The sequence below is a fragment of the Lissotriton vulgaris genome, chromosome 8 (assembly GCF_964263255.1).
Source record: "Lissotriton vulgaris chromosome 8, aLisVul1.2, whole genome shotgun sequence".
Classification (NCBI taxonomy): Eukaryota; Metazoa; Chordata; class Amphibia; order Caudata; family Salamandridae; genus Lissotriton; species Lissotriton vulgaris.
Genome location: NC_141696.1, coordinates 144,484,885 through 144,497,858, shown reverse-complemented (window position 1 = coordinate 144,497,858; position 12,974 = coordinate 144,484,885). Strand labels below are relative to the sequence as shown.

General features: G+C 46.6%; 1 protein-coding gene across 4 annotated transcripts in view; it reads left to right on the top strand.

The window, feature by feature from the left end:
• RELT (RELT TNF receptor) overlaps window positions 1-12,974 on the top strand; it is a 186,039-nt gene that overhangs the window by 94,845 nt on the left and 78,220 nt on the right. For all 4 annotated transcript variants that reach the window (XM_086933845.1, XM_086933843.1, XM_086933846.1 and 1 more), the window contains exon 2: window positions 6,983-7,081. In XM_086933845.1, coding sequence (XP_086789971.1) covers window positions 7,028-7,081 — 54 coding nt within the window. In that variant the 5' untranslated portion in view covers window positions 6,983-7,027. The remainder of the gene's footprint in view (window positions 1-6,982; window positions 7,082-12,974) is intronic.

The following is a 12,974-nucleotide window of genomic DNA, read 5'->3' as shown; positions in this document are numbered from 1 at the left end:
TATGCTATGAGTCTGTGTGTGGCACTGTAGGGCTGTCAGAGTATGGGAACCCTTGAAATATCCTACATGCTGCATTCACTCGCCTTTATATTTAGCAGGAATAAGCGCCGGGCCTGCTCTGGGAGTTGCATTAACAGCTGTGATTTCTGTTAATGCTGGAATACAGATCTTGGTTCCCCCTACTCAAGAGTCTTTTTTTAACTTAATTACGACGGGAGGAACAACAAAGCGCTATTTTCGTATTATTGTATTGTAGGAATGTAATAGCGCCTCGTACCGCGGATGTAGCCCTGCCCCGGAGCTTGCTTGATCTTGTGTTGGTTGCAGTTAAGGTCTTCGTGGGAGGTAACGGGAGGTGTGTGAGTGAGGTCTGCAGACACTCGAGGTATAGATGTTATATAATTTAGATTTTAATTTGTTAAGTGATGCATATACCCATGTAATTATGTAGCGTTGTGCACTGAAACTGAGCCTGTTGTAGACACTTCATGATGGGGCAGCGAGCCGCAGAGAAATAAAATATTTTGCCCAAGATCACACAATATAAACAATATTTTGTAGGAGGGATTTGGACCCGGTATTCTTCATTTTGCCGTGTGCAACCTAACCAGCCCCCTGATGTATTCCCATAAGCAGTTATTCAACACGACCTTACATACTTGAAATACACGTATACATTTTTTTTATATATCTGGACGTTGGTTGCAAGATTCCACACCCCATGCATTCTCGATTCGCTCCTCTGTAATTGAGGTGACGTTTTTACTTTCTGGTGTGACATTAATCCGGCTATAATTCTGATGCTGCCGTGTAGTGAACATTGATGTGTGTCCTGGCTGTCTGTTCACCTATGCAAGGGATGCAAACATTTGCATGAGTGAATGTCCCGTTCGATCATACACTGTCTCGGTACTGACGGTGCCTGCTTAATGTTTTCTACATTGAAGGCAATGCTGGAGAACTTGCAGTGACGTCATCACCATGCGAGAGTGCGTGGCGTCTTCAGGGCTTGTGAGCATCATTCTGGGCTAAGAGTATAAACTCCAAAGGGACGCTACCTATGATTTGCGAGGCCCTGGGCCTAAAGTGAATGCGGAGGCCCTCTAAGTGACTTAAGTGACCCTTTGCAAGGAACCTATTCAGAGACACCGCGGGAGGCCCATTGTACAGGATTTTAGCATCCCCCCAGTTTTAACTTTCAGCTCACAAGCAATTCTCACACCTCCTGCCTGATAGGTGTAAGAATTGCTTGAGTTAACACTGTGGGGGCGCTAAGATCCTGTACAATGGGCCTCCCGCAGTGCTCTGAATGGGTCTCCTTGCAATTGGGACAAGGGGAAGTGTCTCCCTCCCTAGGCCTCCAGACACCATCCCTGAGAGGCCCAGGGAGGGGACCCCTCCCATAGACCCTAATTGCAAGGAGGCAGGGAAATAACAGGGCACACAATCGGTGCGGGCCCCATGCTGGTGGGCTGAGTGCGAGGCCCTGGGCAGCTGCCCACACTGCCCATGCCTAGCGCCGGCCCTGGCTACCCCTTTCGGTGGGAGTAACTAACACTTAAGTCCACCACGTAAGATATAGTGAGGGCTAGAACCAGATAGTAGAGGTGCTCTTTGCACCCTGTCTCTACTCGTGCTTCCTCGCAGTCACACGTGTTGCTGCGCAGTGGAAGACCGCCCTTTGCAGAGGTCGACTGGTCGCCTTTCTGTTGCTTACTGCTCTATTTGGGTTTCAAACCTGTACTTATGAGGTGAAACCTTCCCCCAGACAGTGTTAACATGTTTAATAAATATTGAGGTAATATTACCGAAAATGTGCAGCATTATGTGATATAATGTGTCTTTTCATGCCACATAATTTAGTCAATTCTGCTGCATAAATTGTTTTCCCCCCTGCTGCATAATTCCAGTGGCCTTGGGCATTACAGGGTGCATTCATTACGGGATGCAGAACTCGGAATGGTGCAATAATGCTGCGCTAACGGTATTTGTGTTCACTGGGTGTGGTATACCATCCTAAAATAACAGGACACGTACTGAGGAGGTAACTGATTTCTGTAAAGTGACCTACAAGCTAAACCATATTCTTAGGGTTTAATAAGGATATTTGCTACAAATATACTCGTAAAAGTCGTGATTGCCACGTAAATGTGGAAAAGAAGAGTACAATTTGCAATCTTCCAGAAGTTGCAACATTTTCCAAATAATCCCCCCGAGGTTGTGCGCAGCCCCTGATGTTATTGTGATATTTCAACCCTGAGTCGCTTTGTGCGCTGGTCTTGAATCCCCCAGAGGCGGGGCTGGCACCTTCCCCACTGCTGCTATTGGAGGACTCTGGTAATACCAGGTGAAGGGACGCCAGGCGCGCTGTACTGAGACAGGGGGTACCGTCCTCCGGTGCTTGGGCCTGCAGCACAGATATCTCGCAGCGTCACCTCCCTGAGAAAGGGCCGACTGCAAGCCCCGCTCGGCTGCTGCTTTCAGGCCCAGCGCCGGCACCAGGCGCTCGGGTCAGAAAAGACGCAACGAGGGATGTTCTTTGCTGCGAAGTCCCAGCGCACACCGTGTACCCGCCGATGTCTCATGATTAGATTCTGCCGAAGAGCACAAGGCAGGCTCTGCTGCCTCGTCCCTCGGGCACTAACCGAGCTCGGTGTCGCATCAGCCGGCCTGGGCTTAAGCTAACCTTCCCCCTCCCGGGTAGACGAACGGTTGCGGAGACTGGCCTACTTCTGAGAGCGGTTAGAAGGCATGGGGGTCGAGATACAGCGCTGTGAACAAAGCTTCCCAGACGCAGGCGACCGCAGCAGCCGCAGAGTGGGTTGAAGCATCACACCTTCTGCAGGGCCTCCCCGTGTCTGACTCTGTGGTGTGCACCATATGTGGAGCCCAGGCACCTGCCCAGGTTGGCGATGCCATTGCGAGTGGAGCCGGGCGCCTGCCCAGGTCTGCGGTGCGCACCGTGGGGCATATTACCAAGCAATAGCGATAATTATCGCTATTGCTTGGTTAGAGACAACAATTTACCGCTAAGCTGCGGCGATTTTTACCGCAAATAAACCTTGCTATTATCAAGGTTTATCACAAATGCGATAAATATCGGCCGCAATGCATGAATATCGCTGAAAAGTCAGCGATATTCATGCATTACCGAGCTAATGCTCTTAGCCATGTTATCCACCTCCCATTGGATAACATGGCTAAGAACTGCTCAGGGCAGGTGTTAGCTTTTGGAGATATTCGCTTAGCGCGAATATCTCCAAAAGTTGGTAATAGGAGATAGCGATGTTAGCGACTGTTTCCAGTCGCTAACATCTTGGCACGCCCACTTTGCATGTCATTAGTGATAAATATCACTGACATGCAAAGTGGGGCCCAAAATGGTCGCTATCTCCTACTAGCTGTCGCTAACTGGTGTTAGCGACAGCTAGGTAATAGGGGGATAATTTTAAAGCCAAAAAAGAGGAGATAAACCCCCTTGATGATATGCCCCCGTGTGCGGAGCGCGGGCGCCTGCCCAGGTCTGTGGTGCTCACCATATGTGGAGCCCGAGCGCCTGCCCAGGTCTGCGGTGCGCACCGTGTGCGGAGCGCTGGCGTCTGCCCAGGTCTGTGGTGCGCACCGTGTGTGGGGCCAGGGCACCTGCCCAGATCTGCAGTGCCCTTGAGCCCGGGCACCTGCCCAGGTCTGCGGTGCGCACCGTGTGCGGACCGTGGGCGCCTGCACAGGTCAGCTGTGCCAAGTGCTACGCAAACGGAATGCTGAATTATTCATACATTCACCCCCAGTCAAGCGATCTGGGTTAACTCTATCATTCTTTTGAATTTTGATCACCATGCCACCCCAGTTTAGACCCAGCCATATGCAAATCAGTCTTGACCATTTGCCTCATGGGAAAAGTCCAGACCGAACTGCCAAGCCAGGTCCTCCCTGGGCTGGAATCAAGCATCCTGGGACCGATTTCAGGGCATCACCCTTCATCAGCCAGACCAGCTTGAATCCAGTGGCATGGAGAGCTTGGGACCCACGTCTGGGCATACCCATCCCACTAAGGGTGAAAATGAGTTATAGTGTGTATAGAGTCCAGGTGACCCCAGGTCTGTGTTGCAACACACCTTTAACAGGATGCGGCACGCACAGATGGGATTGTGCACTCTAGTACAGTAAAAAAGCTGTGCAGCATTACTGAATAGTTCACCCTCTGTTTGAAGCCACCAATCGTCCTTTCACTGTGCAGGTGGCAATCTGCCTGCTGCTTTTGAAGGGGGTGGTGATATCCCTGCAGGTATATGCCACAGGTGCTCCAAGCAAGGGAACAGGGGGTGGGGGGGAGGTGTGGGGGTTGCTGCTGCGCACCCAAAATAAACATGCTAGAGTTCAGAAGGAGAAGGAGCATTGAATATGCCTTTTAATTTTGCCTTTTGGCTTCTCACATTTGCTGTGTGTTCGAAGACTGAGGTCAAATGTCAAATTGGTGTTTACTTTTCATTTTCTGACTGCAAAGTGGGAGGATTTTGTAAAGGGAACTGTGTGACAATCTTGCGGCAGTACAGGAAGTGTAGAAAGCTGCAATTTAGGATCCAAATAAACAAAGACACTATTTGGTGATGTGGAAACAATATTTGCTGAAACCCAATTTCCACACCTTATCGTTTGTGATTCTATATAGTTTTTTATCAGTAAAACTGCATGTCTCTGCAGATTTAGTGGAAATTTCAATGGAAACTGTGCTGCCTATAAACAACAATGCACTACCACACCATGCTTTAGCAATATATTTGTGATAATTGATTCAAAATCCAGGTACGTGCTACGCCGGTACCCCTCTGCTGAATACATTTGCTACACTTGTTGTTTGTGAGACGCTTGAATTTTTCACAATCCTTATGACTTAGTGATGTAACAGTGATTGTCGCACCCCTCCTCTGACAATGCACCACTGGTGTAATGAGTGAGTGACTTCACCCCCCTGCTGGGTGTTGCCTCGGGCTCCATTGATTCCTTTGCCTCATTTTACAGAGTGCCCTCAGGCGGGCGCATTCACCGTGCTCCACCTCTGTATGCCTCTTAGCAGCTCAGTTGCCGCTGGCCTGCATCTGTAATAAAGCACAGGCGCAGAAGCAAAGTGTTCCCGCCCCCATGCAAATGAGGGAACCTTGCTTTCAGATTGTGCCAACGCTTATGTTGTGCCAGCTCTTTCTCTAACACCAAAGTGCCAACCACGACAGTGCAGAAAATTGGTGCACACAATCTATTGCACCCCAGGTCACTTTTTTTTCCTAACACATTTTATTGAGTTTTTGCCTCATATCTGGGCTAAGCCGGCCTGTATACCTGTACAGAACTTTGTAATAGAAAATCCAGTAAATAGTTAGAACATAAGAACCTGCACCATGTCTACCCGCCCACCCTCCACAAATTATTAGCGATGCCCAATGCAGATGTTGCGCCAGTTCCCAACTCGGTCTCTCATGCTACGTGACCATATTGTCATATTTCGGGATCTCGTTGGGAGTCCATGCTGCGGACAGCCCCAGGGCACTGTTTTCGAAAGAGTCCTCCTTTGGTAGTTCGCTTGCCTGATTTGCAACTTATCAGGCATTGCACTACACGTCGGTGAAGTGATTGGTTCATGCCGTCTATAGATACATATCTAGGTTGTCGTCCATGGATTTCTTTTATTTTAAAGATGTTTACTGCCCCATCTTCTCAATCAAGTTATTTATAATGAAGTACATTTAAACTCCTGATTCATGATCCGGCTACAGCTGAAGTTTTGTAATGACAACATGGGTGTGTTGTGGAACTTGCCAGTGGTTGAGTGTTTAACTCCACTTAGCCTTACAACTGGTGGCTCAGTTAGATGCAACCAGTCAAAGAAACCCCTTCTGAGGACTGAAGGCCTTGGTTTTTCTCTTGGGATCCGCATTGTGTGGCTCTGTAGCCCTTCTAGTCATCGCCCGGGTATAGTGGACATTAGAGCTCAGGCGAACGGCTGCAGTGTCCAGTGTGGGGCAAGCCAGAGCTAGCATAGGTGGTTGCTTCATGTGGCATAGTGCAAGTCAGAGTGTGTGTGAATGGTTGCATTGTATGGATTGTTTGCAAGTGGGGTTGCCTTGTCAGAGTTTAGTTTAAGCTGCAGGTTGTAGGCATGTTTGATGGAGAGCAGGATTGTAGTGTGTCCTCCATGGGAAGTGTCAGAGTTGTGCATAAGGTCTTGGGAGGTGCTATGGACGTGCTGCCACCGTCCTGCTTGTGTTATGAAAAGGAGCACCGTTGGATCCCTGTCTGTACCGCCATGCCAGCGTCTTCTTTGATGCTTCCATCTTTCCTCAGAAAGAGTTTTTGACAGTTGTAGGGTGGTCCAGGTTGTCCTACAGAATCTCTACATGAAGAATGGAAGGGCTGCTGTTCACTAATACTTTATTCAGGACCACTGGAATTATGCGGCAAGGGAGCACCAACTTGTGCGGCAGAGTAGACAAAAATATGTGGCAAGAAAAGGCAAATTATGAGGCATAATGCCCCACATTTTTGGTTACCATTACTCCTTTACTTTGTTATTTTTACACATGGTAAAATTGCCTGGGGAAATATTTCACCTCATAAGTACCAATTTAACAACCAAATGCAGATGAAATGCGGCCAAAAGGTGACCAGTTAACCTTAACAAAGGGCCTTGGACTGTGAGTGGAGCCACATCGCCACGTTTTTAGTAACTTTTGATCTGACTGAGCTAGAAACAACAGCAGATTATGCGGCAGATGATGTATTATCTGGCATACATGGCCAATCATAATTACGTGAATAAAGCTGTGGCGCGGAATCGCATATTTCCAGTGGCTCTGATGGCGGTACTATAGACGGTTGAAAACCAGTTTGCCAAGTGACGTAGAGCATTGTCTACTATTTATACAAATAGCTGTCGCTGCATGAAACTGAAGTGCTGACTCATGTTTTTCTTTCTTTGTCTTCTCTGCAGACTCACCTGTGAAGAAACCTGTCTGGTGTGAAAAGGCTTTCCAAAATGACGATGAATCACGACTCCGGCCTGCGGATGGCGCTGGCTCTGCTTGTCACTGTGAGTATGAGTTGTCGCTTTCAAAGCTGAGGCTCTGATGGAACCTTGGTAGGATGGTTCAGTGGGTTGAGCAACTGCTGCTGCAGAGATATGTGCAGAGCCTGCTGGGCATAGATTTAAACTCCAGCATTGGCAAGCTTGCATTGGATTTTTTGAGACTTTTTATATTAGTTTTTGTAATCTGACCAATTAGAGTGCTTACTGCTTGCCTTATCACTAGCTAGTGGGTTAACACATAAAAGAGTAAAGAGATATGTGAACAGGCGATAGCTCAGTGGGTTTGGAGCCCTTGCCACAGTCCTGTGTACAGCCCGGGGGTGACAGGTTTACATCTCAGCAGGCCCCAGTTAGTCGTTTGTCCTGCTTAGGTGTATAACAGGAGTACTAGTGAGCTGAATTACTGAAAACTAGCAGTACGCGGCAAGAAGCAGTCCGGTTTATAGCAGATGCTATGTAAATGGATAATATTATTGTTACTATCATTGGTAGTACTAGTACTAAAAGTCATAGTGTGACCGAAACGTGTCATTGTCAAGCCGTAGGCATGAAAAATGGTGCCTGGTGAATGTTCCACAATTTTTGGCCTTTGGAAGACATTGTCTTGGTTAAATGTCCTGTGTCAAGTTGCCCTATTTGGACTTTCCTACTAAAGAATATCGGAAAGCATAAAGAAATTATGAAAACAGCTAAAAACCATGTCATTAAAAATATCACTTTCTGGGGGAGAGTCCCAGTGCCTCCGTTTATGGGCATGGATGTCTGCAGCCTTGACGCAGTCCTGTGCATTCGACTGGGTCCTGGCATTAAGGAGTAGATATAATTCTAGTAACAGGATCTCAAGTTCCCACACCTGCGGAAGGAGCGGAGCGGGCCTGTCTACGGGTTCCCCATCTTCCTCTTTAAACAATATGAAACTAAATGAAAAAAAATTATAAAGCGCAAACAACTGCCCGGAGGCGTCTATGCGCTAATAGGGTTACACCTACAGAAGAAGGAAAAAGCAGAAAACAGGAGTAACAACCTCAAAGACCCATACCTCCATTAGAGAGTAAAGAGCCAGGGTTTTAAGGCCTTATGGAAAGGGGTGTGGCCTGAAGGCAGGAGATGGCCCCGGGGAGGGTGTTCCATACCTTGGACGCGGCCACCGAGAAAGTCCCGCCTCCCCACCCAAACTGTCATGTAGTTTAAACCAGCATATCTTGTATCATTTCTGGCATGTCGTGTTCCGCTTGTTACACAAAATGCTTAAGATTAAGCTATAATGCCAGTCTTTTAATTAAGGCTAGGGCTCTCTATTTTCTGTTTTTTTCTGATTTCTACAGATAAATACAAACAGAAAACAATGTATTCTCCTGTCTGTAATTATTTTTAAATGTGGATAAAAACGGGAAGTGTTTTTTTTGGGGGGGGGGGGGGTGATTGTAAATGCTGTCAATCACAACTGAAAAGATAATGGGGGTTTGAACAAAATAAAATAATTTTTGTAATGAATCTTAACCCCTTCCATGCTGGGCCGATTTTCCTCGTGTGCTAGGCTTTTAAAGAATCAATGGCTTTATGACGGCCCCCAGCCGTCATCAGCACACGAGCACTGTAATGCATGACGGATGGGGGCCGTCATCAGCATGGAAGGGGTTAAACAGCAGTAGATATACACAACCTTGAGACTAAGATTTGGATGTTTCACATAGGTGCATATTTTATCATCTGTGTGTTTATATCACTTAAACCGGGCAGGCATTTAGGCATTTTGTGCATACTTATTGGTTAAATAAATGTAGAAATATACTTATTTCAGCTTCATTTTGTCACAAAACCCAAAATAAATATGGATAATTCAGATGAAATGATCAAAAAAGAAATATGGATAAACACAGACAGAAATGTCAAAAAAATAAATAAGATAAAGCTGGGAGCCCATGTGAACACATGCAATTTTGCACTCTTTTTATGTGCACAATGAACTCACACTAAAAAACAGTGAAAAGCACTGAATCGACTTTTCGCATCATTTTTCAGGAATTTCGTGTGATTTCCACAAAGTAAATTGCACAAATTCACTCGGGCCTCTTCCAATGCTCATAAAAGCAACTGTGTTGGGCTTTCTTCTTTCCCCACCTGCTGTGTGTGGTTCAGCTTCTCTGGGCTGAAAAGGGAACAGGGACATTGTTCATGTTTCGAAATTCTCCTGAACATTTCCTCCACACCTATATCATCACCAGCGTTTGTTCTAAGACTCACCCACTTTTCCGGGACCACAGGCGAAGATTGCACAAAGTGATCCTTCTTACTGGGAAAGGCTTGCACTGTGCAAGGTGTGCAGGCCAGGGCTTAATTTGTAAAATATAAAGTGCCAGGGCTCTCGTCGGGAGGACACTGCAGCTTGCACCACACATTGTCCCTGCGATGGCGCCAATTATAGTAACAACACAACACCTAACCATCACACTCCTACAAGTGTGACAATTCAGACTATTCCATGGCTTGGGAGACAGGTATCAGTCATTGTAAATGTAAATTGTACTAATAAATGGCTTTTGTTGTGCTCATACCTAAATTAGCCAGACAGCTTCACCATGTCAATTAGGTGCAGGAGCCCAGTAACGGAAACCACTGGGTCAAATTAAGCACTGGTGCACGCCATCTTTCTTGAGGAGCCCTCCCCCACAGGAAGTAGTGTGGTGCTTTGGGGCACATGGCGGTTCAGTTAGTTCATGGCGGTCCCCGGTCTGAGAGCTTCCCGCCTCCGCGGACAGAAGGCCCTCCCTCCGCGGACGCGGCGTCCTGAAATTCACTACCGATCCCTACTCTCGGAGAAAGAAAAGGTCATGTTTCTTTTTATATACGCAACGACTTTTGCCTCTGGTGCACCAGGGCTTTGTTGTCTGCTGACTTGGAAGGAAACTCAACAGGTGTGACCTCCACTGGCACAGGCTTGGGTGACACTTTCTTTTGTGAGCACCTGATACCGGACTCTGCGAAATACTTGGACGAATAATGGACCGACTTCTCTGGAGGCCTGAGCTGAGAACAAACCGACCAATCAGGGCTGCTCTTGCTCAGGCGTGTCGTCTGATAGTTGGCCACTGTTTTGTCATTTTTCTGGCTTTGTGGTTTTCTGTCCCACGCCCACTCTTGCTGTCCCAGGACAGGGGCTCAGACAGAGAGAGGGTCCTTTCACGTTGGGGTGGATTTCATTTCGTCAGGGTCAGGCTGGGAGCTGAAGCGGCCCTGTGAGCCCCGGAGAACGCCCACTGTGCCCCCTGCAAGCACAAGAGGTGTGTCTGAGGACATTCTCTTCTAGAACGTGGGAAAAAATTGGGCCAAATATTCCATTTTAGTGCACCATTAACCAAATATATAGGCTGAAATGTGATTCATTTAATATGCAGCTCTATAGAGGAAGTGATTAAATATTCCCGTACTTCTGTGTACTCAGGAGCTTTTTGTGTCTGCAGCATGAAACCGAATTATGCGCTTAGAAGAAACTTGATATTGAAATAATTTATATAGAGCGAATGCCAAAGGCGTCTTGGCGCTGACATCTAAGATGTAGAGTTGTGGGGGAAGCGGGTGCTACCGTGTGTAGCACAAATAAGGATTACAACTACCAGAGTGTTTGAGAAAATAACCATTTTCAAAAGTATTTCTTAAAGCTGAATAGGTTAGACTGACCTCTAAGCGGGCCAGGTAACTTATTCCAGAGTTGGGACAGGGCATGAATAAAGTTGCTTCCACCCCAATTCTTCCTTCTGATTTTGGAGACATTAACTGTCTTAGAATTTGCCAGGTACACAGCTCTTCTGGGGAGGTACCAATACTTTTTTTTCTCAGGTATGCTGGTCCATCACCATGCAAGGTCTGGTGTGCCATGCACAAGGCCCTAAACATCACTCTCTTCCTCACAGGAAGCCAATCAAGCTTCGATACAGCTGTTGATACTGACTTACACATCTGAATTTTCTTTAGTAGTAGATTTGTTCCGCTCCCTCTGGGCTCCTTTTAGGGTCGAACTGCCTGGGAATCCCTCCGATCGCTCAGTCCTCCTGGGGGGTGTTTGCCTGTGTCCATGGGACCATCCAGTATTTATTTGTGAAGACGCCAGTTCTTCGAAGCTTTGCCCCTGTGGTGAGTTACTCATAGGAGCTAGATACTTGCTGTCTCATTACGCTCATATTTCACAGCACATGCGCATTCGTTGCACGGGTGCCTGTATGCCAACCGCAGATGGACTGGTATTTTTGGACTGTGGTAACAGTAAAGTAGAAGGACTCCAGTTTCTCTCTCTCTCTAATTTCCAGCAAACCCTCCTTGACCAGCTCCGGCACCAGGTCTTTGCATTTCTGCCCAAGTACATCTAGCCGCAACTCCAGACCGCTTCTCTAGAAGAGGCATTAGATACTTTATCTGTTCCCTCATGGCACCCTCCACAGACGTTTCATGACATATCTCCTTGATGGTGTGCCCTCAACTAAGACCAAGATAGCCTTGTGCCTACGTGAAACTCCACATCAACCAATATCTAATGTTTCTATTCCCTTGCTGAGTACTGGTCATTTCACAGCTTGACAAACATAAAGGGATAGAAAGACCCCTGTCAAATGTCTTGTGTCCATTTCAGGTCGCCATATTAACACGTGACAAAAGGAGTAAACAGTACAGCTATCGAAAGATCCCATCGTCTCACGCGAGTCAGTGTTGAGGCTGTTTCTCTGACTCACCTTGTCCAGACATCCCGTCTACCAAAATACAAATCTCATTATATCCTATGGGATTTATATTTCGACCTATGGGATATCCGTCACCGTTGTGACGAAGTAACCTGTTTGCCAAAATCTAAATCAGTCCCATAATTCCTTCTAGGAACTGCCCAGTCACAGTCTGAACATCTGACAAAGTTGTTTTCTTTCTGAGATCCTGTTGACTCTGGTCTTTCCTGACTCCAAACTCCAGGGCCTTTTGCCAATAGATAAAACATTCAGGTTTTCAAAATCTGAAAAACAAGCATAAACAGGCTATCAGACGAAAAAATGCATGCCCCTCCCCAAAAAAAAACCCAAGCACCCTTGATGAACTGGTGAGACTTTCATTCCTGATTGCCTGCCATCAGAGCCACTAAAATTATGGGTTTCTGAAGCCACAATGTTTTCCGTATAATTATGGATTTGCCGCATTTGCCACATAATCTATCATCTGCTGCATGATTTGCAGATTTTACCTCAAAAAATTGTTAATCGCCCAAACGGATCAAAAGTTACTAAAATGAGTTGCCACGTGTTGCCTAGCAGTGCAAAGCCATTAACAAAAATTGAATGGTCAACTTTCAATTGCCAAACACTGTATTTGAGAGTTAAATTGTTTCTATGGATGGTGAACCTTTGCTCAGGCACTGTTGATTTGTGAAGAAAAGCCAAAATAATGCACTAATGCCATCACAAAATGTGCCGCATTACACCCCATAATTGTATCTTTTTCTTGCGCATAATTTAGTCAACCATGCTTCAAAATTTGGTCCCCCCTTGCCGCATAAATCCAGTGAGCCTCCCCCACCAACTCCAAGCCTTATCCTAGATGGTGCCTATGGTAAACGAAGCCTTCCGTACCCGCAATCCTGTTTACTCGGATTCCTAAAAATAAAAGACAGTAATGTCAGAAAGAGGAGCAAAAATAAGACTGGTGTTAATCGCTTTCACTGCAGAGTTTATGGTGTGAATGTGGAGTAAAAATAACTAGGTGGCGGGTATTTTTTCTTCTTCTTGAATAACCTGTGGTTGACACTACTTGCTTGCAGCTGACGCACACCTCTAGATTCGTCTGTGAGTCATCTTTTCGCTGCACCCAGGATTTAGGTGCTGTATTTATTCTCAAGCTCTGCCCCATGCCTCGATAAGCT